Here is a 26,246-nt window from a genome sequence, read left to right as displayed (position 1 = left end):
ATTTCAAGAGATAGTGCCAAACTATTCCTCTAGTGTATTCTCAGTACTAGAGCTACCAAACAAGTTTATCCATTAAGTAATGCCAGGAATTGGTTAGCTTCCTGGAAACAGAATTTGTCAACCTGATAAACCAGCTCTTATAATAGCATCATCTTATACAGAATTAGAAACAACTTTTCTAGTCTACTTGTCATGGATTTCACTTGACAAGTGTGTGCATGTTTCTCTGTGTGTGTATTCACATCTTTCTTGGTTCAATATCTTAGCTGAGACAACTGAAATTCTCTGTTCAAAGGGTGATTACCTTGATACTGAAAGTTCCATGCATTCTGCTGTTAGAAATATCACTGGATGGTCCTCAGAAAACACCTATCTAGTCATAATCCCCTTTATTTTGATCTTAACTTACTGTGACAGTCGGCCCAATAATTTTACTTATATATGTTGTATTTAATAATATATAAGCCAATTTAATATATAAGTGTGTGTGCGTATGCCAATCTTCCTAGCTTAGATGTTGGGTGGTTAAAGTACAAAACAAAAACCAAGCAAATTCCCTTTCTTTAAGGACTCTATAGGTAAATTGTTAGAAAATATGAACTAATTGATAAAATATGTGTGTTTTAATTTTGACAGATGTCTTTTAGTAAATACCAACTTCCTCCTTATTCGTTATCTCATTTACCTCATTCTTTTGGTACTGCAACTGTATTACTCTCGTACATACTTTTGTATATGTTTTGAAGTGGAATTAGATGGGACGTTATGCTACTCATGTTTTCTTGCAAGTTTTAAATCTAATTTTCCTTTTTGTGAGCAGGCTAAAACCTCTTCATGGGCACCCTTCTTCCTTTTCTGCATCTCCTCCAAGGGCATATGGGACTTCTGAGCAGATTTTGTTTAGGAAGTGGGGAGAGGCAAATGGCATAATTTTACTTCCTAACTTCATGCTCTTCTTTCCTTTCCATATTTGAATATTTCCAGTGGACAATGATAAAGGGCAGAAGATAGGCACTCTCCTTGGGTGGAGACTTTTGTACTCGATTCTTTTAAGGTGTGCCCTAAGTCCCCAAGTGACTCACCACCAAAGCAAGTATAACAGCTCATCCCTCATATTCTTTTCCAGATCAACAAATTTACTTATTTTCAACTCCCAGATGCTATTTGAGTGGACAAGGATCTCTTGAAGGACCGAGGAGAATTTTGCAAAACATGGAATTGGTTTGGTGTGGGTTCTGAGTTTTGGCCAGTTGTCTTCAGTGAATGAGGACTCTAGTACTCTTTGGTATTTCAAGAAAAGGGGATTACAAGTAATGCCATTAAAAACACAGGCAGTGCATTACTTGGTCAATTAGGGAAGAAAAACAATAGCACTGCCTTTTGACTTCCCTATGGGAAGCAAAAGGCCTATAAACTTGTAAAGAGTTGGGAGGAGGGCATTCAAAGGCTATATAGGCTTATAAGACAACTTCTGTTCCAAGCAGCTACCTGAGGTCCTTGTTTGGTACCTTTTAAAATGTACTCTCCCGCATATGATGCTTTAAGATTAAGTGTGTGACTGACTCTGTCCCATAATCAGCTCTCCATGAATTCATCTTTTCACTCAGTACCCTACTACACTGTGCTCTGTTGTTCTTCAGTTCACTCCAACTTTTCATCTATTTTTCCTGGTTGAGTTTCTCTGGCACTGAAGAATTGCCAGAGAAACTGGCAAGGGAGCACCTCCCTTGCCCTCAGTGAAATGGTAAATCTTGCTGCCAGAGATCTGATTAGAGTGCTATTAAGAATCCATTAAAATTCAAGCCACTATAGTCTTACCTAAGTTATCTACTTTTAAGAGACATCAAATTCATATAATTAGAGTTATGGGGTCTGTCATTTTACCAGGGCAGAAGTCCCTGATCCTGAGTATTAGTAATGTAATTTGTGAAAGTACTTTGCTGGTCTGTGTTAAAATATCTTAACTCATGTGCACTGTTTCATTGTAGACGAACAGGAGGCATTGAACTCGATCATGAAGGATCTGGTGGCCCTCCAGATGAGCCGACGTCCCCGGGTGCCTGGATATGAGACCATGAAGAACAAAGACACGGGTCACCCAAATAGGCAGGTATGTGTGGCCCTGGCAGATTTAATGAAATTTGTTAGGGAAGAGTGTTCAGTTAGGAAATATTTGAGAAGCCAACAATATTATATACCAGGCTTGAATGCTATTGGCTCCCTCTTTTCACAGTCTGTTAAGTGGTAAGTGATATATATCAGCCAGATGTAGGTCATGATCTGGAGTTGCAAAGCCTTGTGCACTTGACCTTGTGCATAGTGTTTCATCTATGAAGAATAAGAATAATTCCTTCGTTTATGGGGAAGTATTCATATAATTTTTCTTTTACTGATTATTTGGCAAATTTTATCCAGATTCGTGATTCTTAACTCAGGTTTTTAGCTACCTTTCAGTATGTACTCAGGAAGAATTAATTTTAGTATAAGCTTATGTAAAATATAATTAGTAATGGAAAATTTTTAAAATAAACTGTCATATAATATATTCTAAAGGTAATAATGAGTGATCGTATTATTATTGTTATTTATAGTTGTTTCTCCTTATTAACTCAGATAGTTGAGAGTGCCTATTTTATTGAGAGTTGTATGCTTCTTTAGGAAAACAATTTTTATTTTTGTTAACATTTAAACCTACATGCTACTGAGAACATTCTCACCTGTGATGTCATTTGCCTCCCTGTTTCTCGGGTACTTTGACCTACAGAGAGGAATCAATGATGGGGAGCTTTCCTCCCTACTGGGTATCTGGTGCTATATCAGATGGCTGTGTTCAGTGTGTTGGATGAAAATTTGTCCATGACAGCTCCCTTGTGGTTCTCTTTGTTATCAGCTAAACTTCTCTCTCCTCATTTGCACCTTGTCTACCAGTTCTTCAGAAATACCTACACTTGGCTATTAAAGAAAGTATAAGGCCCTAGAACTTCTGTCTGAAGTCTCCTAGATATAGCCTCCCAGAGTATTTCCTGCATTTAGGAAAACGAGGAACCCTGAGTTCTTTTGTTTCATGTTGTAACAGAAAGATTCGTTTAGAAAGCTGTTTTTATTTTTGTGGATGCCTTACAGAACTAGGAGTACAACAGAATAGGGCCCATTGTTGTACTATTTTCATACATTATTCTGTCTAATTGTGTAGGTTCTCCCTTGCTGTAATTTAGTTCTATTCAAAGCTGCTTTTGGAAGGAGCATTTTACCAGAAGTGAGTCCCCTCCCCCCAGGCTTGAGCCTAATGACCTCACTTTCCTTCCTGTCTTCCTATGTGGAGTGTGCTTGCTAACTCTGCTCCAGTCAGCTGATCTTTCTCCAAACGGGAATGTTAGCTTGGATATCAGTAGGTGAAAAGGGGAAGCTTTCTCGAGTTGAAAGGCCCAAAAGGATAGGCTGGGAAAAGGAGGAGTAGAGTGGTCCTTGAGTGATCCTTGAAGGGGGGATTCCTTTTAGGAATCCTTCTTCTGTCTAGAGCCTAAAAGCTATTTTAAGAAAAGTCCTGATCTTTTACTGTGACTGCTGCTGTTATTAGAGTGAAGTTAGTGGTTACGAAGTAGAAGGGTGTGAAAAGATTGACTTCTGGTTAAGGAAGTAATCTCAGCAAGAGATACTGGCTCTTTGGATCCACAATTTACTTGAATATTATCAAACTTTTTCTGTTGCATGTAGGATACAACTTATTAACCTTAGTTTTTTGTTTTTAAAGAAAAAACACAACAGCAGCAGCTCAGCCCTTTTGAACAGCCCCACAGTAACAACAAGCTCATGTGCAGGGGCCAGTGAGAAAAAGAAATTTTTGGTAAGGAACCAAATTACCCATTAAAGCTAAAATGTGCTTTTAAACCTGATACTAGTGCTGGAAGAGTGTGGAGTTCATTTCCTGGACAAGTCGTTTTAGTGGATTTGTAGGGAGGACTATATTCTGTCACCATTTCTTACAACAATATTATTCATAAGCAGTCTCTCAGTGTTGTTCAGTAAACTTTTTGTGGTGATAGAAATGTTAGAAATTTGTGCTGTCTACTATAGTAGCTGCTAGCCAAACGTTGCTATTGAGCAACTGAGGAACTGAATTTTAAATTTTATTTAATTTTAATTATCTTAAATTTAAATAGCCACATGTGGCTAGTGGCTATTGTCTTGGACAGCACAACTTTATATATTGTATAAGGGGCTACTGATTTATTGGGCAAGAAATTAAGTACATGCTTAGAGATGTTTAACAATTCATTAACACATTCCTTCACACAGGTCATGAGCTTCTATGCATTGTCATAAACTTGTGAAGCTGTGGAATGAACATGGCTGTTTAGAAATTGAAGCTCAAAATTTTATGCTAATATTGGGTAAAAGGGCAATGAAAAGGTCAAGATAGCTTTTCCCCTTAATTAAGTCAAGTTTGTGGAATGGTCTCCCCTGGGAAGTGTAGCAGATGTTCAACTTCTGACCAGGAAAAGTATTCTTCCTGAAAGCAGAAAGAGAGAGAAAGTCTCAATGAATGCATTTCTAGAAAGGATGGGGTGAGGTGGGGGTCGGGGGAACCTTTCGGGGGGAAAGGTGTTTATAGCATAGTGTAATGAAAAGAGCCCAACCTAAGAGTGTGGACACATTAATAATCTTTTAACACAAAACTTTACAATTTACAGAGTGAATTTATTGTTGTTCTTGTTTTTGTTCACTTGGGCCCAGGATAGAATGAAACAGTTTTCTCTATTACCAGTTCTGTCAGAAGGTCCATGCTTAGAAGAGAGGAATGAAAGAGTAAAATCTAATTTAAATGGCTAAGAGATGTCAAATTTGGCTAAAGATTCAAATTGCAGAGTCCCAGTTGAAAGTAACCAAGTATTTTGGCCAGCAGGAAAGGTTGTTTATTCAGGGGTGAGATGGTGCTGGCAGAGGCAAACAGCACTTCAGTGTGAAAATGGCAATGCTGGCCACAGGGTAGAGCTGAGATTGGCACAGCTTCATGGGGCTCAAGCTTGCTATAGCAAGGAAAGCTAGAGGAGCTATAGATGCATTGACAAAATCGTTTGGGGGCTGAGGCCTAGAAGAACTGAAAAACCTAATTTAATATCTCTGCCTGGCAGGACTTCAGATATCCTGGTCCTTAAGTAAACAAGGTAGGTGTAACTGATTGAAAAAGAGAATGCTTTTGAGAACAGCTAAGCATCTGAGCAGCTAGGGAAGTACATGGACAATGAATGAAGTGCTCAGCTATGAACTATTTGCTAGGAGGTAGGATCTATGTTCTCCTTCCTGTATATTAGGTCCCTGAAAGCCTACAGCCTAGTTAGAGCTGGCTGAAGATTCTTAGATATATGGCACATCCTAAGTGTATCTGGGGCTTATGGACAGTTTTGCAAGCCTTGATGTGTAACATCCTTTTAGCAATCATAAATCAACTCACCGTGCTTTATAACCAGCAGGTGCTATTTCTCCATGAGGTTGACAGCTTAGTGTAGTGAAAGAGCACTGGCCAAGAAGTCACTGAGTTGTTAGTAATTCGTTAGCATAGGCTTTTCCAATTTACAGGACTTTCCACAACAGTTAACAATGATAACAACAACTATAAGCATGTATATAATACTCCTGGTCATAATAATTTGACTGCGGGTAAGTCTAATAACCTTTCTAAACCTCAATATTTCTATCTGAAATATAGGGTTAATAATACCTACTGCGTCTACCTCTTAAAGCTGTTTTAAGATCATGGACAGAATGTTGAGCATTTGCAAAACAAATGTTCAAATGTAAAGCAGTAATGATTAGATCACATCTGTTATGTTCTGGCATTATGAGTATGCATAAGCTCTAGTGAAAACTTCTAACCAGAATTATGCATACTGTCATGGTACCAAAAGGGTTAAAGTTTTCTACCTTTATTGGATGGTCGTTATTGTCTATCTGACAGTCCTTTGCAAACTTCTGAAGCTAGCCTAATTTCTGAAAATCCCAGTGGGAGAAGAAATAGAATCCTTATTTCCACGGATTTCTGTTTCTCTTAGATCATATCCAAATAGTAGGTAGAGGCTTAAACAGAGAGCACAGGGTCTCTCAGTCTTACCTTCCAGATATTCACTAGTGGGAGCTTCAGAAAGAGAAAGTTGCTTTCTTCATAGCAGGCATAAGCAGGACAAGGCTCTTAGAATCAGTTTTAGAGGAGCAGGAATCTTAAGAGCTCTTTTTCTAGCACGGTCAATGATTTAGCAGACTGTCTTTTGCTTTTACTATGTTAGACCTGGCTCTTCAGGACTTCCTTTGTTTTTTAGAGGTTGTTGGTAAGATAGGCTGGCTAGTCTGAAAATAAAACATAAAGCGACACACAAGCCTGGTATGCTATTTTGTAAGAAGTTGCTTTATAATCATGTCTTCCACTGATCTCTTAGGACTTTCACTAGTCACACTTACAAATAAAATTATTTTTTTGTTGCCCATTTCTTTTTCTTCTCATTTATTTTACTACCTTTGGCAAAATTAGGACTCTAATGCCAAAGATGTGGGAGCCCTCAAAGGAATATAGCAAATACAGGGAGAGGGAGCACTACAGAATCTGAGAGCGTACCGGGCCTGATGGCTTGCTGAGGCCTTCACCAGGTCAGATTAGTTCACAAACATTTGTTTAATAAACACTGTTCAATTTTTTTGGATTCTTGGAAGCCCTCTTGGGTTACATGTTCAGTTGTTGAGTTCAGACCATGAGAAGTTCATTTCTGCTTAAGTTTGGTGTCATCATTGGTTACTCTTATTGGCCCTGCTGATAGCTCACCCTGGAGGCCTGCACTATTCTTCTCCTGGGCTTGGCTTTCGTTATTCCTTTCACCAGATTGGCTGTGGTGGGTGGGGGACTTCAACCTGCCTAGACCTGAATTTTTATACTGTAACATTTTTCTCAGCAGCTATGACACCTCTCCATTTAGTTCAACTTGTGCCTATAATTAAGTTTCTTAGACATACGAAAGAAATGTAAGTTATGTTTCCTGTACCCTAGGAAGCATGCAGTTTTATTGGGAAATGAGAAATTCATGAAAAAAAGCAACTAAGGTAGAATGTAACTATGTCTAAATATATGGTACAGATAGTAAGTGCTACAGGAGGCCAGGAAAGTGATAGATGAACTTGTACCGAAGAACTTACGGAGTCATTTCTGGAGGAGGTAGCACTTGAACCAGGCTGTAAAAGTTTAGTTAGGTGGAAAGGAAGAAGAGTGGCATTCCAGTTTGGGAAATCGAATGATTAAAGGCCTAGAGGAAGGAATGAATGTGGCATATTTCAGGAAATAGGATGGACATTGATCTGTCTGGAGAGAGGGTTCCTGTTGAGAACAAACAAAGTGAGATGGTTAGGTAAACTGAATGAGCTTAAATTCCTTAGGGCTTTGAATGAGAGCTGAGAATTTAGACTTTATTCCATAAAGTCATGGGGATCACTGATTACTTTTTGAATAGGAAGGGACATGGTGAAAACAGTGGTTAAGATTATTGAAATTGTAGAAGAATGTAGAATGTGTTGGAAGAAGGGTGCAGAGAAGTACAGAGCTGCTTTAGGAATCCAGGAGTGAGGGGCTAAATGAGAGAGTGATGGTGGAGAGAATGGTCAGATGTCTTATACTAGAGGCCTTTGAAGGGAGTATTAGAACTTGCTGTCTGACTGTGAGGAGGGGAAAGAAAGGAAAGAATCAAGCAGAATTCAGAGATTTGAGTTTATAGCCAAGAGAGCAGTCGTACCAGTGTTAGAAATAGCAACACTGAGAGGGGAGACTAGTTTAGGAGGTAGTTGATGCAAACACATATGGCTAGGTTGAGTTTGAGAATACAGTGAAAAACTCAGATTGTGTGCATACATGTGTGTGTGGTTTTTGCATATCCATAGTCCCTTATCTGCAGTTCTGAAATCCAAACAGTACTGCAAACTGCTGAAAGGCTTTTTCTTTTTCTTTTTTTTAATTTGTGGCAAACCCTGGTCTGAATGAACACAGGTCTATTTTTAGTCTTTATTCTACTTACTGTGAATATTCATACTTTTCACTACAAAAACTAACTTGTGCTGTGTTAACAGATAAACCCTAAATCTTAGTGACTTAATACCATATGTCCAGTACAGAGAAGGGGAGGACAGTATCCTGCACAGTTACTTAGGGACCCTAATCGAGAGTGGTTTCCCTGACCTGGAACATGTGGCTGCCAGGAAAGAGAGTCTAGAAACTCAGTTCGGTTCCCAACTCTTGATCAGAACTAGTCACAAAGCCCAAAACCAACTTCAAGAGAGGCTAAGTGATGCAGAGGAGCATCTGTGAACATTCTGCTTCTGCCATCGGAGTGCTGCCCCAGACACCCGCCTCCTGTGGGGAGCTATCACGTAATACATAGAACGCGCTACTTCGTTAAATCCAAAAGTGCATTCTGAAACATTTTTGGCCCCAAGGGTTTTGGCTAAAGGATAGTTAGACCTGTGTTATTATTTATTGGGCACCTGTGATGTGTCAAGTCCTGTTCTCATATCTTTATCAATTATTTAATTGTTTTGAGAATTCTATGAGATAGATACAATCACTATTCTCACTTTACAGAGGAAGAAACTGATCACAGAGAGGTTAATAACAAGTTCAAGGTCACATAGCTAAGAAGTTGTAGAGCCAGTATTTGAAGCCAGATAGATTGACTCTAGCACTACATTCTTAATAATGATATATTTGCCTCAAATACATGGCAGACAGATGAATCCTTGCTTAAGAGGTTGGGACTGGACATGGAGATTTGGGAATCTTCTCTTTAGAAGTTGCCTGATATTTTATTCTTACTGAGAAGAAGATGTGAAGAGAGGAGAAATCCAGAGGCCAAAAGTCCAAACATCACATGTGGGGGAGGGGTGGGAGAGGGCATGAGGAAGAGGAACCAGCCAAGAAGCAGAAGTGGCTAGAGTGGTGGCAGGTTCCCTGGGCTGGGATAGAGTGACAGAGGCAGGGGAAGAGAGAAGCTCGTGAAAAAGGACTTGGCCACCAGTTCGAAATGCCTCAGGCAAGAAGAATAGTTGGCAAGAAAGAATTGAATCAAGTTATCTTTATCTGAAGTTTTCTATCCATGGCTTATTCTTGTCATCCTAACAGGGGAAACTCAGATTTAGGAGTTCGATGAATTTAAACATGCCATGTGGTACATGGAAGCCAGTCATGGGACTGCATCCTGCTTTGAAAGGCTGTCACTACATCCGAGAAAGGATTCAGAGCACTAGGTATCTGCTCACAGTGCTTACTAATCACAGACGTGATTAGTCTTGAGTAGGACTGATTTTTTGGTTTGGAGCAAAAGTTTAATTCCTTTTCTGACAAAATTCACTAATTTCTGACTAATAGAATATTGCTTAGATTCAGTCCCACAAAAGGACTAAGGGGATTCCTTTGTTGGTGAATCTAAATGTTATGCTGTCCCAGTTTAAGAATGAGAGCTATTGTTGTATTTTTTATTGCTATAAAAATTAGATAAAAATCAACAGAGGAAAAAAAACTCCCTAAGGACATCTGAATAAACTGTGGACTTTAGTTAATGCATCAATATTGGTTAATTAGTTATAACAAAAACAAATGTACCATTCTAATATAAGGGGGAAGGTCTATGGGTACTCTCTATCTTTTCACTTTTTCTGTTAATATAAAACTTGTTCTAAACATAGAATCTATTAGTAAAAACAAAAAAATAGCGAGAACCTACACCAAGGTATGCTGGCTGGGCTATGAGCAGGAGGAGGTGAAAGGATGTGGTGACCTACCGGCAGAGACAGACAGGACTGCACACTGTGGTGAGTGCTTGGGCTACTCCAGAGCCAGTTGTGGAACTACAGGTAGTGGGAGGCTGGAGATGGCATGTCAGAGCGTGGCAGCATGTCTCAGGCACCATGCCTTGGTATCTGCTTAGCGTTTCAGGGGAAGGAGAAAAAGAAGACAGTGCAAAAACTCCTGTCACTCATATAAACCTTGAATCTACACAATAACTTCCTTTGTAGCACCGTTTTGCTACACACACACACTCACTCACTCACTCACTCACTCACTCACTCACTCGCCTAGAATGCAGACCAGATAGGGCTTACTGCCTTCCCCCTGTATACCCCCACCCCCACCCATACTGGTCCCTCAGGTCCCCTAGCTTGCTGCGTGGTTGGTCAGTCTTCTGATTCTGACAGCATTATTACTCAGAAATGGAGATCTTTCCATCTTCTCCATGAGTTCCAAAAAGTAATATCACAAAAGATTCATTGATAGTTTCCTTCTTTCAGTGCTCTCATTGAAGCCCTGCATCTGTGAGTAAACTAAACCTTCTTTGCCAGTGCAGTGCTTACGTTGTAGAATAGCATGATAGAGCTGGGCTTCCATGGTTCGAGTCCTGGCTCTTCTTTTAAACAAGCATCATGACCTTGAGAGAACTTATTTAACCTGATTGTAACTTAGTTTCTTCTGTAAAATAGGAATAATAATAGTGCCTGTTGTGAGAATTAGTTTTATTGATATATATATAACGTGCTTAGAACAAGTCTTAGTACAGAGTATACGCTCAATAAATGTTAATTATTGTCATGTATTATTCTTGGATAAAGTGGTCCGTATATTATATTAAGGGATGAGAGGGCTATATCAGGGCAATATTTTGAGGAGTTGTCACCTCACAGACCTGTTTCTAAGGGAAGCTTTGCTCTCCACTGTTTGGTACATGACCTTTTCAGGGACACTAAGCTCTCTGAGCCCATTTCCTTGTCTTTAAAATAAAGAGTTAGAGGATGGCAAACTTATATTTTAATTCAAGCTATGGTCTAGGGAGGTTCCCAAAACCCTTCAGGAATCCATGAGGTGAAAACTATTTTCATAATAACACTAAGATGTTACTTGCCCTTTTCACCCTCATTCTCTTAAGAATGTACAGAAGTGTTTTCCAGAGGCTACATGAGATGCTTTATCACAACAGATTGAAAGCAGAAGCTGATATCAGAATCCAGCTTGTCTCTTGTAAGCCATACACTGAAAAGATTTACATTCTCTCACTGAACTTTTAAAAAATATATAGTTATTTTTTAAATAAAAATTGTATTTATGTTAACAGGTAATGGTTTTTAATTATTTTAAAAATTTAATTTAAATTTTTATTTAAAATTTAAATTTTCTCAGTTTTAATTTCTAATATGGCAAATATCAGTAGATATAATCTACATAAACAAAAGCTCTTTGGGGTTCTCATTAATTTTTAGAGTGTAAATTAGACTGAAAAAGAATCCTAGCTCTCTAATTTCTTGGGAAAAGGAAGTCCTTTATGTACCCGTCCTACTTGTCAAACTTTCTACCTTTTCTGCCATCTTCTCTGTCTGCTGTGTTCCTCATCTTCAGATACTCTGAAACCCTCTTCTTTCTTTCAAGCCACAGTCAATTAATTTGTCTTTCTCAGTATAATTTTATTCACTATGAACTCTTTCTCTCTTCCATCTCTATTATTTGTTGGTTTTCTAACCATCTTTCTTTTCCTCTATACCTGATTTTTCTTCTGTAATATATGTTTTCTTTTCCTGTCATTTTTAGCTCCCTCAAGCTGTTCGTTTGCCCTTTACAATATTTCTTCCTCCTTTATTTGTTCTTTGACATTTTAACACTTCTACTTCCTCTTATTTCTGCTGTTTACATTCAACTCTGTTCTCCAATTAATCTATTTAACAAATATTATTAAGCACAAATATTATACCATTCCCTTTGGTTGTTATTGGGGGTATAGAAACAAGATGGACATGATCCCTGTCTTCCTGGAGTTTATAGCTATCCTTGATGTTCATTTAGGATAAGCTGGAGGCAGTTATAAGGTAATTTGTCCAGGGTCCCAGTTTACCCCCAGTGGGGGTAGCTGCGAGAAGAGCATGGAAATCAGTAGTAGCAGCAGCAACCATTTATTGCATGTCTACTATGTATCGGGTATTTTACTTACATAGCAACTCTGCAAATTGGGTATGCCTAGCCCCACTCTACAGATAGAAAAACTAAGACTCGGGAGGATAAGTAACTTGCTTGTGGTCATATAGCTAGTAAGTATCACTACTAAGATTTCTTTTTCTGTTCGGGAACATCAGCCAAGAAGGAACAGTATCCTGGCCAGGAGGTGATATGGAGGGATAAGAGGTCAGAGCATAGCAACTAAGCTGGGGCAGCCACCTAGGGATCTTGTCCCAAGAGCTTTGTTGCCCCTGAAGTTAGAACTGGAAGACTACAACTCATTGGGAAGGAATGCTTGTGGGGTAGAGAAGGTGGAACAGGAGCCATCTGGATGTTTGCTTAATGTTGCTAAATTACTGCCTGAGGCTTACCTGAGAGTAACACATGCCAGAGGACCCGCTAACCTGTCTGTCATTCCTTTGGCAGAGTGACGTCAGAATCAAGTTTGAGCACAACGGAGAGCGGCGGTAAGTCTGCCTTCTGATCAGTGCTTGTGTCCCTGTAGTGATTCCTGTGGGGTCACTGGCTGGACAACTGTGGGATTGATTGGGCCTAAAGGGGAAAATTTCACCCTTGGTTTGGCCTACCAGTTGAATCTTGTTTCTGGTCTTAGAATTGGAAGCCATTTCAACTGCTGATGTTATGCTCTTCTGTTCTTATTCTGCTACTGTGAGGTTTGCAAGTTGTTTAGGAGAGGAAGTCAGGATTCCAGCCCTACTCAAAATCATGGCTTCCAGACACACTGACACTGTGCCACCTGTGGGCATTAGAGAGAGATCAAGATTCTCTTGTGACATGATGCCATTCCCATCCTTGGTAGAGTTGCCCTGGCTTTGTCCATATCAGGGGCCAGGCTAGTGAATCAGAAGTTTCTTTACAATGTTTCTATGTCAGGGGAGACTTTGTCAAGTCCTTCAGTTGTGAAAGAGTTCAGACCATTTGAGGACATAGAAAGAGGGAGTTTTTCAGTCTATATTCTGTATCTTACCTTGTTAGGGAAGTGAAAGTACTGTTGCAAAACTCTTACGTTCTTTTCTCTATTATCAGTATTTAGTTTTTTTGTTTTGTGTTTTTTTTTGTTGTTGTTTTTTATTTGTTTTTTTGTAGGAAGACAAGGTAGACCTCAGTGAAGAAAAATAAGACTCCACTTAATTTCTAAAAAACATACAGGACACTGGTCATGGTATATTTGGGACCCTGTGTATGCATATGTGTGACACGTATGTGCTGCATAAGAATGCCTTTTAACATCTGTTTCCCACTCTGTGCCTTTCTCTCCTACCCATTGATGTCCCTGTTTTTCCTTTGCTCTGAGCATTTGGGGAGGTGAAGAGCATACTCATGAGGATAAGGTCCTCCTACTTGACAAGCCCCACCAGAGGACCTTTATGCCTCCAAACATTCTTAGTACTGGTAGTTCTCTGCTGCTGGCAGCTTTCAGTCCACCTTGAAGCTAGCTCCATAGGAGACCTGTGGCTGATGCTCACCTTTAAAAAGATACATTCACAAGCCTGCAAGGTTTTCAGAGGCTGCCTGGTGGAAACACTGTGCAGGACTGCAGAGCCACAGTCCTGCTGCTGCCCTGTGGATTCTAGGGCTGTTCCAGACCTGGAAGAAGGATGGTCTTCTGAGCTCTGTCCCTAGTTGCTCCTCTTGTGCCATGCCCCTTGCAGAGAAGTTAAATTGTTACTACATTGTTGCTGCTTTTCACACTTCTGACCTGACTGGGTTTTGGAAGGATGGCCAAACTCAGACTGGCAGAGAATTTTCAGAAATAGATATGAAATCAAAAGCTCAATTGTGTTGGAGCCTAATTATGTAGTTACGCTCTCCTGAATTCCTGTTCCCAAAGTGGTATGCAGTTACAGTGAGCAGACTTACACTGAGAAAGTGTATGTGTTTAGTTTCATAGGAGCTGCCAAATTGAAACCACAAATATTTAAGGTGGTCAGACAGGAATGGCCTTTTGAAGCCCTGAGCGGCAGAACACTGGTATCAAGGTTTTGAAAACTGTGTATATTCTTTTTATGGAGCTGTTTTCAGGAGCCATGGCATTTCACTATTTGTGTACTATGTGTGGAATTGAGGACTTTATAAAGTTGGTTTAGGGAAGCCAAGTTCAAGCTGCTCTGTGCCAGACAGCTCTGGTTTCATGTATTTCATGTCTTAGGATTTCGTAGAAAATGTTATTGTCGGCTTTCTTTACTTATTACAGGGAATATGGGCAGTATCGATCTAAATATTGTAGGTCTTTATAGAATCAAAATTTATAGAAGAAAGGAAAGAAATAGTGATTTTTCCTATTTACCTATTTCGGGTATTCATTTTGGCAAGTTGACTTTCCCTTTGCTTTGGAACGGCCCAGACTCCTGACCCTTCTCCCTTTCCGCCTCAGGAGAGCAGAAGAGGAAGACTGTAGATTAGGGCCGCCTTCCTTTGGAAAACCTTCATGTCTGGGTACTGGTGGGGGTGGTTGTCACCCGTGTTATACCCCTCTTTGATGAACTTGCCTAAAAATGCTTGTTATTCACTGTGATGGCAGCAGTTTAGGTCTTACCAAATCTAGAAGCCCTAGTTTCTGATCTTGACCAGACTTTTGGGCTGCTTCTGGGAGATTTTGAATGGCTTGTCTGTCTCCAGCCCAAATGCAGGAGAATTCATCACTGAGCCTGCTGCTTTTCTAGTAGTGCGCTAGGGACATCTGAGGGGCCTCCCGGTATTTTATTCAGAAGGGCTGGCCCCTTTTGAACTGTTGTTGAGGTCCTAATGAGAAGGGGGTCTGATTTGCGATTAGGAATTTATGGAAATCCATTCTCTCAAAGGTTCCAGGAAACTCATATCTCAATAATCCATACCTAGATAGCACCCAATGGTTTCATTGCTTGGGACAGATGATTTAAGGGAAAAAATGTAAGGATTACAATATGGATGGATTTCCTGGTGGATACAAACTAATATATTTGGCAATATAATTTCCAACATTAAAGAAATTATCTGGTCAGATTCCATTAAAAACCAGTGGCATAGATTCCTCCTTCCTGTGGTTTATTGCTTCTTCCTCTGGTTATACCACTTCCCACTCAGAGAGCAGGGAAGATGAGAAAGAACCACACACTACTTCCTCTTAGTGTGGAGAAGGGCAAGAACTGTAGAAGCTCCATGGCCAAGTGCTGTTACTTCACCACACACTAGTCACATTTCTTCAAGCCTAGGCGTTCTAAGAGAAGAAGACAGTTTTAATATGCATTTTCTCCATCACATTAAAGCTTCTTTTCATGTGTTCATTAGCCAGTCATAACCCTTTGAATTGTCTCATCATACCCTTTGCCTCTTTTTCTATTGGGTTGTTTGTCTTTTTCTTATTGATTTTCAAGTATTTTCCCCAAGTTTGATATTTTTTTAACTTTGTTAATGGTTTATGTTGTCATCAGAGGTTTAAATTTTTGTTGTCAAATCTGTCTTCTTTTTTGTCTTATATATTTTATGTCATACTTAGGAACTCTTCCCCACTCTAATTTAATTTTTTCAATCCTATATTTTCCTCTATGTGTATATAGAGAGAGTATGTATATGAATTTCTTAATGATAGTCTCTTCTGTTTATCGCTTTGCTTATTTTTGTTTAATTATTTAAATTTCAGAGTATTATGTTGAACCCATATGAATTTGCCACTTTTGTGCATCAAATTTGTTGACTATCAGCAGTATCATACAGTTAATATATTCATTAAAACATTTTAGTGAAAATTTCAAACACAAAAGGAGAGAATATTATACTAAACCCCCATGGATCTGTGACCCAGCTTCAACATTATCAATATTTTGCCAATCTTATTTCTTCTTTCCCCACTTTTAAATTTTGCAGTGATATTTAATGAAAAATCATTTTAAGACCTCTTTGGACAGGTTCTTACTCTTCCCTCCATTTATAGAAATTGTTCTTTGAACTGACCTAATGAGTCTGTCTAGAAAAGCATCAATATCAAAAGCATCAATATCAACACTACTTACATGCTCACATGTGTCACTGGTTAAGAAAATGACCAGGCATATAACTAACTCAAGGGGAATTCCTCTGACTGTGGTAGGAAATCTCAATTCTGAGGGTAATCAGTATTGAGATTCCTGTGGCATCTCAAAAACAAACAAATGAAAAAGACCTTTCAAGTCCTGGAATTGAGTTGTTTAGGAGTTTAAGACCATTTTCTCAGGACTGTTGCTCCAATCTCCAGAGATTTTCTTCCTAATGGGAGTATTTGGTATATAGTTTTTTAATCCAGGTATCCTGCTATGATATTGCACTGTCATTGACAAAGATCCAAGCTGAAATGGTAGAATGGTGGTTGGAATTGAGCAATGCTTATGGGTACGATTGGCAAACCTGAGAGATTCTCAGAGGAAGAGTGAAAAGTTACAGGTAGATAAGAGAAGAAAAAGAAACAATAGAGAGAAAGACAAATGGCATGCAAAAGAGTATCCTATGTTGGGGTTGGGGAGAAGAAGATATCACTCAGAAGCCATAGCTTTTTAAACCCTACATTACAATATAAAATTAATTGTGCTTCCTGTTCCTTTTCAGAATTATAGCATTCAGCCGGCCTGTAAGATATGAGGATGTGGAGCACAAGGTGACAACAGTGTTTGGGCAGCCTCTTGATCTACATTATATGAACAATGAGGTAAGAAAGTAGATGGATGACATGAGGACAACAGTGGGGGCAGCTGCTTCCCTTTTTTCTCTCTGCTTAACTGAGGATTTCCTAGTTCATTCCTCTAATATCATCTGCAGGTTTTCACTTTCTGGAGCCTTTTTTTCTTAATTCCAGTAACTCTGGGATTTCTGGTTGTTGTTGTTGTTTTTATGACATGGGAGATTACATAGCTGTTTTCAGTGCTGGTTGCTCTACTACTCCTTGGTGGAATCAGGGACAGTGCCAGGGCCAGGGCTAATATCATTTCCTTTACATTTTGTAGGTTATCTTTTTCTTTCCAGTACAGACTTAACAAGAAGGAGAGGGTTCAGCAGGGGCTGGGGTGGTGGGGAAAACCAGTAAATAGATCCTCTATTGCTACTCATAAATGCTGGATTCTTCTCTCAGAGTTTAATTCCTGGTCATAGCATGTTTCAAACTTTAGCACTTGCTCCAATGATTTCTTTGACTCTTTCTCCTCCTCAACCCCATACCCTGTCCCAACAGTCCTTATTTATTCATACTTTGAATATCACCCAGGAAGAAATTCTTTTGAATGTCAGATACTTTGCTGCTTTCCCAGTTCTAAGAAAGGTACTAGAGGCGGCAATCTGCTTAGGTTGGTGCTTTGCATTAATCTGAAAGGTAATGTGTTTGTGCCTAGTAGAGAAACTGTGTTTGGAGGGAAGTGAGTAGGGGAGCAAGACAAGAAAGCTGGGCAACATGATGGCTCTTTGAGAGTCAGGTCCTTATCGTGTATTTTATTTTATTGGTTGAAGAGTTAAGAATTTTCTTTATAGTTTGATGCCGAAATCTGTCGGGGCTGAGATTTGTTGGCTAAAAGCTCCCTGGTCCCTTCATACAATATGTACAGTTGGATATAGTGCCAAATAGCTAACAAAAATAAGACCATCTGATCTTTTGTTTTCTGAGTAAATTTTAGACATAGAGCAAATTTGGAAAATAAACTACTAACTCTAATAATAAATTATGCAGATGTAGTACAGATGCAAGTATTTTAAAGTACGTAAACTAACACATTATAAATACAGGATATGAGAGCCCTAAAAAAAATGGCAAATCCATAGAACTGATAAAAATTGTAACTCAAGCTTCAATGATTTGCATAAGAAAGTGAGGCTAAAGTCAGCTGGGTAATCAACATTAAAGGTGTACTTCGATTAGTAAAGAATTTTCTGGATGATTTAGTACTCATTTCTCATTCCATTAATATTTCCATTAAGAATTCCAGATGTCCCAAAATCTGTTTCAAACTCTTGCCAACAAAGTCATTACCTAGAATGTTGGGGATACCTTTATTCAAATGTTTATGCAAATATTAATTCTAAAACTAAATAAAAATAATTGTTATTATTTTATATCATGCATATCTTTCCATACGCTGCTAATGTCAATGACCAAGAATTGACTAATTTACATTTTCTTAATTTAAAATCCCTCAGCCCCTTTTTCTTTGCCCTCTAAACCCTGCCCTATTAGGATTTGAGAACCACAAATGAAAAATCTGTTGAGATTTTATTTTATTTATATTTATATTTTTGTAATAATAGCTTTATTGAAATATTCACCTACCATAAAATTTACCCTTTCAAACAGTACAATTCAGTGGTTTTTAATATATTCACAGAGTTGTATAACCAACACCGCTATCTAATTCTTTTTCATTACCCCAGAGAGAAACCCTATTAGCAGTCACTACCATTCCCACCCCCTCCCCAGCCTCTGGCGACCACTTATCTACTTTCTGTCTCTCTGGATTTGTCTATTCTGAACATTTCATATATTAAATGGAGGTACACAATATGTGGCCTTTTGTGTTGGGCTTCTTTCACAAAGCATAATATTTTCAAGGTTTATCCATGTTATAGCATGTATCAGTACTTGATTCTTTTTTATGGAAGAATAGTATTCCATTATATAGATATAGCACGTTTTGTGTATCCATTCATGGGCTATTAGAAATAACACTGCTATGAACATTTGTGTACAAATTTTATATGAACGTGTTTTAGTTCTCTAGAGTATATACCTAGGAGTGGAATTATCAGCCTTATAGTAACTATGGTTAACTTTTTGAGGAACTGCTTAACTTTTCCATATTGGTTGTGCCAATTTTCATTCCTACCAGCAATGTAGAGAAGCATTGCAGTTTCTCCGCATCCTCGCCAACATTTGTTATTTGTTTTTCTGTTTGTTTTTAAATTATGCCACTGTAGTAGGTGTGAAGCAGCATCTCATTGTGATTTTGATTTTGATTTCCCTAATGACTAATGATATTGTATATCTTTTTATATGCTTATCAGCCATTTGTATATCTTCTTTGGACAAACGTCTATTCAAATCCTTTGCCCATTTAAAATTGGATTATTTGTTCTTTTATTGTTGAATTGTAAGAGTTCATTATATATTCTGCATACTAGATCCTTATCATACATTTGCAAAATTTTAGCTTTTTTAAAGTTAAAACCTACTCCAGTAATTTCTTTTTTTTTTTACGCCTACAGTACCTGGTTTTCGTAGGTGGTCTCCCATCCAAGTACTAACCAGACCCGACCCTGCTTAGCTTCTGAGATCAGACAGGATTGGGCTTGTTCAAGGTGGCATGGCCGTAGACTCAGTAATTTCTTTATCTCCTCCCCCCAGCCCTGCTTCACACAACAGTCCTTATTTATTCCTACTTTGATGTTACCCAGGAAAGAATTCTTTTATAATTGATATGATTTGCAAAATTTTCTCCCATTCCATGGATTATCTTGAGATTTTATTTTAAATACTATTCTTATTATTCATTTTTCCTGGCCTAGGATTTGAGTTCTCATCTCCTTGTATTATAAATAGGGAAATTAATTGGACTTTTGCCTAATTTGTGTTTGCCACAAATGTATAAGATCTGACATTTTCTAGCCAAAGCATTTTTTTGTATCTTTTAATACTTAGTACTCATAGTGTCCTCTGTTTTAACAGTGAGACCTATCTGTACCTTCAAGGACTTTCTCTTTAATACTTCAGTGGAATGAAAATGGAGGAGGTGGTTTCTATATTCTAGTCACTGATTTTTACTGTTAATTATTAAAATACGTGGTTTAAATTTATGTTCTTCTTTAAGTAACAGTTTTTATCCTCTGCCTTCCCTCCTCCTCCATCTGTGCCTTTTCTGCTTGTTCTGTTAATGTCAGCACAGGATAGGGTGGGACATGATTCTACTGCTTAATTTGGGAAGGAGTGTGGGGACTATAACCATTTGGGATTTAATGCTTTGGAGTAAAGAGTATTTTTAGAGAGGAAGCTCTTCTCAGAAAATATCTCGAAAACAAAGTACTGATAGGTGCTTCAGCATGGGTGAACTCAAAAACATTAAGCTGAGAAAAAGAAGCTAGATGCAAAAGACTATGCATTGAGTTGAATTGAATACATATGAACATTGTATGATTCTATTTACATGAAAGGCAAATCTGTAGAGAGAGAAAGTAGATTAGTGGTTACCTGGGGCTAGAGGTAGGAAGGCAGATGACTATAAATTGGCACAAGAGATCTTTTGGAGCAATGGAAATGTTTTAAAATTGAATTGTGATGGTTGTAAAACTCTGTAAATTTACTAAAAATTATTGAATTATACATGTAAAGAAAAGAAAAAGAAAATATCTCTATGGTTTCAGTTAGATCTCTTAAGACCCCATAGTAGCCAATGAGATTGTTTTTCCTTCAAACTTATTTTTATTTTTTATTTAGGTTATTTTTGCAAACTAGACTTGTATATGATTTCTTTTTTCTGTGTCCTATGTCACAGCTCTCCATCCTGCTGAAGAGCCAAGATGATCTTGATAAAGCAATTGATATTTTGGATAGAAGCTCAAGAATGAAAAGCCTTAGGATATTGCTGCTGTCCCAGGACAGAAACCATGTAAGTAGCCCCTATCATGGCCGGGCAGTGGAAGATAAAACCTGCTGCCCTTCAGGAGTTTGCCTTGCTTCCTTGACAGAATTTTATATTCCTCAGCTACTGCTAAAGTGAGAACATAAGCACAGCTCAGCCCAGTGTATTAGTGGGCCGCTAGCCTTCTGCATTTGATTTCACTTCCAAGCCAGATTGTCACTGTTACAGTTGCAGCGAAAGGTTACTTGGCTTGTGATGTGGAAAGAAAGAAAACTTTTTATAATAATGGAGAAATTTCTTTTTCTCTATATTTATGTTCTTTCAATTAGATTTGGACCCCAACAAAAGATTTGATTAATGTGGGGGTACTGATAAGCAAAGGCTGTCAAGGATTTGAGACTGTCATGCTCAACTCCTGCAGCTCCTTAGCAGCTTTGTCTTTCCCTTGGGACACATGTAGGAAACAAACTTTTCCTTCTGTTCATTGGAAAAAAGGCAGTTGGGCTGGAGGGCCTCTTGTAACTTACCAGCTGCTGCCTTACCAAATGGTAGGCAATCTACAGGGACCATCAGAAGTGAGGAATTATCTCTTAAACAATTTCCTCTCCTAAAGGGTCCCTGGAGGCCTACATTCCACAAGAATGCTTGTAAACTGGGTCTGTCTTCTAATCACTGATTCCTTTACCAGTTTTCTTCAGACACATGTTCCTGAAGGTTTCTTGGCACTCTTTCCTTTCCTTAGGCTTGAAAACAGTCAACTGTAGAAAGCTGACATTCTTGCTTGAGAACTATGGATGCACCATACCAGGACAGAGTGTAGATGGAATGGTACTCATGCTGATCATTTATTTTTAAAGAGACTTATGGGTTAGGCTGTCCAATTGATTAGCAGGAGGCACAGGAGAATGCAGTTAGGAAGCCTTAGAATAAAGACATTTTCTAAAATCATAGACTTGTCCTTGTGCGTGAGGATTGGTCTCTATCCCAAATGTGTCTTTTTTCTGGATATGTTCTGGAAAGTATTCTGAAATAAAATATATACTTTATAATTTCATTTCTCTGTTTAAATTACTCACTTGCTCTTATAGTCCTTCCTTATTGCCTATCATATGAGATCTAAATTTAGCCTAGCATCCAGAGTTTATCACCAACTACCCTTGCTTTTAACTCTCTAGTCTCATCTTTCTACATTCTTCAGCATACTTCCCTTATTCTGTAGTTCTTCCTTTTTCCTCTTTGCCAGGCCATAGCTATCACTTTTATTTTTAGGCTCTAGCATGAATTATCTCATATAATTTGATCAGTATTTTTGACTGAGACCATTTTGATTATTCCCTATTCCTATAGTCATGGGATATAATTTGCACACTAGTTTATAGGTTGCTTACTAATTCCCCTTTACTTCTTGCCTATTTGTAAGTTTTACCCCAAAATATTATAAGCTCCTCAAGAGCAGGAGCTGTTTGTTATTGTTTCGGAACCCCTTCCCTACCCATCCTCTTGAGAAAAAACAGTGAATGATTATTGTATTGTTAGCAAGAGTCAAACAGCGATCATATCCAGCCAACCCCTTCCTTATAGAAGAAGCTGGAATTGGGGTTTGGTTTAATGATATGATTGCTTGACTGGGAGCTAGCTCCCCTGATTCTATCCCTCCACTCCCCTGATGAGAAGGTAGAGACGACTGGTTCTTTACATCTGCTTTCCCATCCATTAAGGGGTGTACAAGGCTGCAGATACTGTTTTAATACCCAGAACTATTCGAAAGATGATCACTATAACACATTAATTTATTTTTGCATATGCTCCTCCAGTCTAGTATACATACTTTAAGTGTTGTTACAATATTTGTACAATTTTCTAATTTTTTTCTATTTTTATGTGCATTTTTCTATGTTAATATATAATCTTCATTATTATAATTTGTAAGGATGCATAATTCTCTTGAATGAGTGTACCATAATTAAATAAGCATTTTTGCTACTGTTGGGACCTTTAAGCTACTCCTATTGTTTGCATCTATGAAGATGTACATTTAAGACTAGCAGTGGTAATAGTGGTGATGAACTCTTGGGAACTTCCTCAGCTAGACTTCAAGCTTCTTAATAAACAGAAGTATCATGATCCAAAATTGCTATGTGCTCAGGAATCCCACCGTTAGAACAGAGCTTTTCAATGTCCATAATGAAATATCAGTTTTGTTCTTGTAATTTCCAATCTGTCATGAACCAATTCTTTTTCTAAAACACAAAAATTGAAAAATATAATGGAAAAATGAACTAGAGATGAACAAAATATAAGCCCACAGTTTTTGTTGTCAGATTCAATAGACATAAAGTCATTGCCAAATTGCTGTAAAAGTTTTTAAAGTTACTCTCCATTTCTGTACTTACTTGGTTAAGAACTGGTACATCACAGGTTTTGGCCTAGCACCAGCCTACAGATCACACTTGGCATTCACTACTCCAGGATATCATATCACTCTGGTCCTCATCTCCTGCTGAGAGGACTGTCAACCACTTTGTTTCTCTACTTAGTTTCCTACGTTTTTAGCATTCTGTTGCCTTATCTACCTTTTGTTACCACCTATACCTTTATTTCTCTTCTTATTCCTGTTTTTAAATATTCTTTCTCTTTATTCTCTCTGGCTACCTTTTCTGTTGATCCTTCTATGACAGCTTCTAATTTTTCCTCTGTCTTCATCTCTCACCAAGGTGTACTGTCATATCCCTCCCACCTCACCTGGCCAAGGTCATGTCTTAGGCCTCAATATTGTTCTTACCTGAGAACTCCTGGATTTGGGTAATTATAGAACCTTCTCTTAGTATGAGGAGCCCCTCTCTAGCCTTGCTTTCTACTGCCATTTTAAGATACTTCATTGTCTCCTTCAGCAGTTCTTGCTGCTGTAGGCCTCTGCCTTGAACCATCAGTTCTTAGCTTATTCTTTTTAAAGACTTATCTAAACATGTGTGCATCTAACTCTTAATTTATCTTTTTGCTCTAGACCTTCCATAACTTTCTAGACCCAGGTCTTCCACTTTCATAAAGTACTCTCAAGCTTAACATTTTTTTGTCACTTGTATCTTCATACAGTAAAAACTAAATATCCAGCCACCTTAAACTGAGTATGGCATTTTGTTTTGTTACCTCTGAGTCTCGCTAACAAAAGTAAATTTCTAATCTCATCCAATTCTTGCTCAAATTTCCTATCAGTAAATTTGATGCTATCTTGTCTACTAATATTTAAGTTCAAAATATTAAGGATAATCTAAAGGCTAATTTTCACTCTTCCTAAAATAATGAGGCAAGTGCAGGAAGGTAGAACAAAACTTACATATATCTCATTTAATTTTTGCAACTTTGAGAGGTCCAGAGTAGGCATCTGTTATCACCAGTCTACACCTGGGGAAACAGACTTAGAGTGATTTGCCCTGGGTGAGGCAGTAAGTAGTGACAGATCTGGTCTAAAATCCAGATATTCTGACTTGTAGTCCAGTATGTGTCAGTTACCTAAGATCTAGGAAAGGAATCTTAGAATAATTGTAGTCTTTGGAAAACCTTACCCTCCACAGTTTGTTAGAAGCAGAACAGAAAGTATAACGTTATCCACGAGGAGAACTTGTGAGATGTATCATTATATTCTCCAAGCTCAGAAGATAACTGAACTAGGATGGGTCCAAGAGAAGAAAGAATTTTTAAAGGGTTAGGGGTCATTTTATATGTAAATAGCCTAAAAAACCAGGAACTCTTTAGTCAGGAAAGGCAGCCTAAGCAAGCATACATATAATTAAAGTCTGCAGAACATTGAAGAGGAGGGATAATAAAAACAGATTTATTCACCTAATCTCAATTTAGATGAATTCCTTGAATATTGGCAGTATAGAACATAGCATAGAACAAAAAGAAAATAAGACTTTGTGTAAGGGGTGTACACGTGGTATTCATTACTCAAGTCGTACAGCTTTAAAACAGATTTTTTTAACGTTTTTAATAAATTCATGGATATTAAAGCTGTAAATTTATTAAATAACCTGGATGCTTCCACAACTATCATAACTATCATGGTCTTCCATGCAAATGTTTCTTGGTAGCACCGCTGAAGCAGAGGACTGGTGAGGTCCAGGGTGCCGTTTCTCAGCTCATGTTCCCATGAACCTAACTAAAACACACACACACACACACACACACACACACACACACACACACACTGCTTTTTTTTTTTCTCCCTGTGTAGCTGAATCCACTTGTTCCATTTGTCTGATACCACCAAATCTTTTATCAAGATAATTACTGGGTTAACTTTTTTAACCTCTTTCTGCTGATCTCCTAGCTTCCAGTCACTGCAGTCTTTATGCACATGGTTCCTTGGTAGAGTTTCATGTTGTTTGTGTCAGCCACATACACTGCTACCGTAGAGTCCTTCAGTGAGGTTTATATTGAATGATCAAATGCCACCTTCTATTTGCTATCTTCAGAATGTTCTACTAGGTACACATTTGACACCTGTTGGCTCTTCTTTCATTCTACTGCCCCCTTTTATTTTCCTAGTCTCACTTTCCCCCTTCCTCTCTTTCCCACTTCTAAGTCTCGTTCAGGGTTCCTTGAATCCTTGCATCAACGTCATTTTTGTTTACCATGCTATTCTTTTTTATTTCCTTAAATCAGGGTTTTGAGACTTGAGTGAATATTATAAACACTTGGGGAGATTTAAAAATACCAACCTTTGGGCCCCATCCCCAGAGATTCTGTTGGTCTGAAGTATTAAAAGCCACACAGGCAGTTCTTAGGGATGGCTAAGGTTGAGAACCATTGCCTTAAATTGAAACATGACTCATTTTCTAAGACCTTGCTGCTCAGAGTATGGTCCATGTGCCAGCAGCATAGAAATGCATATTCTCAACTCCATGCCAGACTTATTGTATCCGAACCTGCATTTAAAAAGGTCCCAGATGATTTATGTGCACATTAAAGTATGAGAAGCCCTGCTTTGAAAACTTTACTGATTTCTCTTCATCTGTTTTCCAACCTGTTGTCACAACTTCAGCCTTTTTTTTTTTTTTTAAACCTATACTCAAGTGACTGTTGAACCTACTTTCCTTTCTCAACTTTTAGATTTTAAAATTGAGGGTTTAGAGCATATGTTCTTGATACATTTCTAACCTGCATTGCCAGGATGTATTTATTGAATTCACATTATGTGTAAGGCCCTGTGTCCAAGCAGGTATCCCGGGGTCCACATCAGGGAACCCTTCTCCTTCTGACTGCAGGGCTTTGGCCTTTCCTTGCCCTTCACTGGCCTGCTTCCTCAGTATGTTGCTTTGACTGTTTTTTCCTTTCTGACTCTCAGCAGAGAGCTATTGCACATCGGAGGCTTCAGCAAGAACATTCACTTCCTCTTGGTTCTGACTTCCCGTTAGAGCAAGACGGTTTGTTAAGACAGCCCTGCATGTGATAAAGTCTGGCGTGGGGAGACTAGAGGAGGCTGCTTGGCAGCTGAACTCACCCCTGAGAGCGGGAAGCCTTATTCTTGAAGGACAGGATATAGTGTGTTTAGGTCGTACTTTTTTTTCTTATAGAAGGTAAAAAAGAAGCAAGTAGAAACTTTGATCCAAATTATTTATAAATCCCAAGCTCCCATTTCCACTCTCGGTAGTGCT

The 26,246-nt window shown here is 38.4% G+C and overlaps 1 protein-coding gene and 1 pseudogene across 5 annotated transcripts in view; one reads left to right on the top strand and one right to left on the bottom strand.

The window, feature by feature from the left end:
- The first annotated feature begins 1,955 nt into the window (after positions 1–1,955).
- Positions 1,956–26,246, top strand: part of MAP3K3 (mitogen-activated protein kinase kinase kinase 3) — a 45,686-nt gene continuing 21,395 nt past the window's right edge. The window contains exons 1-5 of one of the 5 annotated variants that reach the window (XM_023535650.1): positions 1,956–2,110; positions 3,752–3,844; positions 12,431–12,471; positions 16,583–16,682; positions 20,503–20,616. In XM_023535650.1, coding sequence (XP_023391418.1) covers positions 2,015–2,110; positions 3,752–3,844; positions 12,431–12,471; positions 16,583–16,682; positions 20,503–20,616 — 444 coding nt within the window. In that variant the 5' untranslated portion in view covers positions 1,956–2,014. The remainder of the gene's footprint in view (positions 2,111–3,751; positions 3,845–12,430; positions 12,472–16,582; positions 16,683–20,502; positions 20,617–26,246) is intronic. The other 4 variants (XM_023535648.1, XM_011368554.2, XM_023535649.1 and 1 more) reach the window with 4 other exon arrangements.
- LOC111744922 lies at positions 19,211–19,329 on the bottom strand (annotated as a pseudogene).

The sequence above is a fragment of the Pteropus vampyrus genome, unplaced genomic scaffold (genome assembly GCF_000151845.1).
Source record: "Pteropus vampyrus isolate Shadow unplaced genomic scaffold, Pvam_2.0 Scaffold143, whole genome shotgun sequence".
Classification (NCBI taxonomy): Eukaryota; Metazoa; Chordata; class Mammalia; order Chiroptera; family Pteropodidae; genus Pteropus; species Pteropus vampyrus.
Note: the sequence above shows the minus strand (reverse complement) of the source record. Positions and strands in the feature narration are given on the sequence as shown.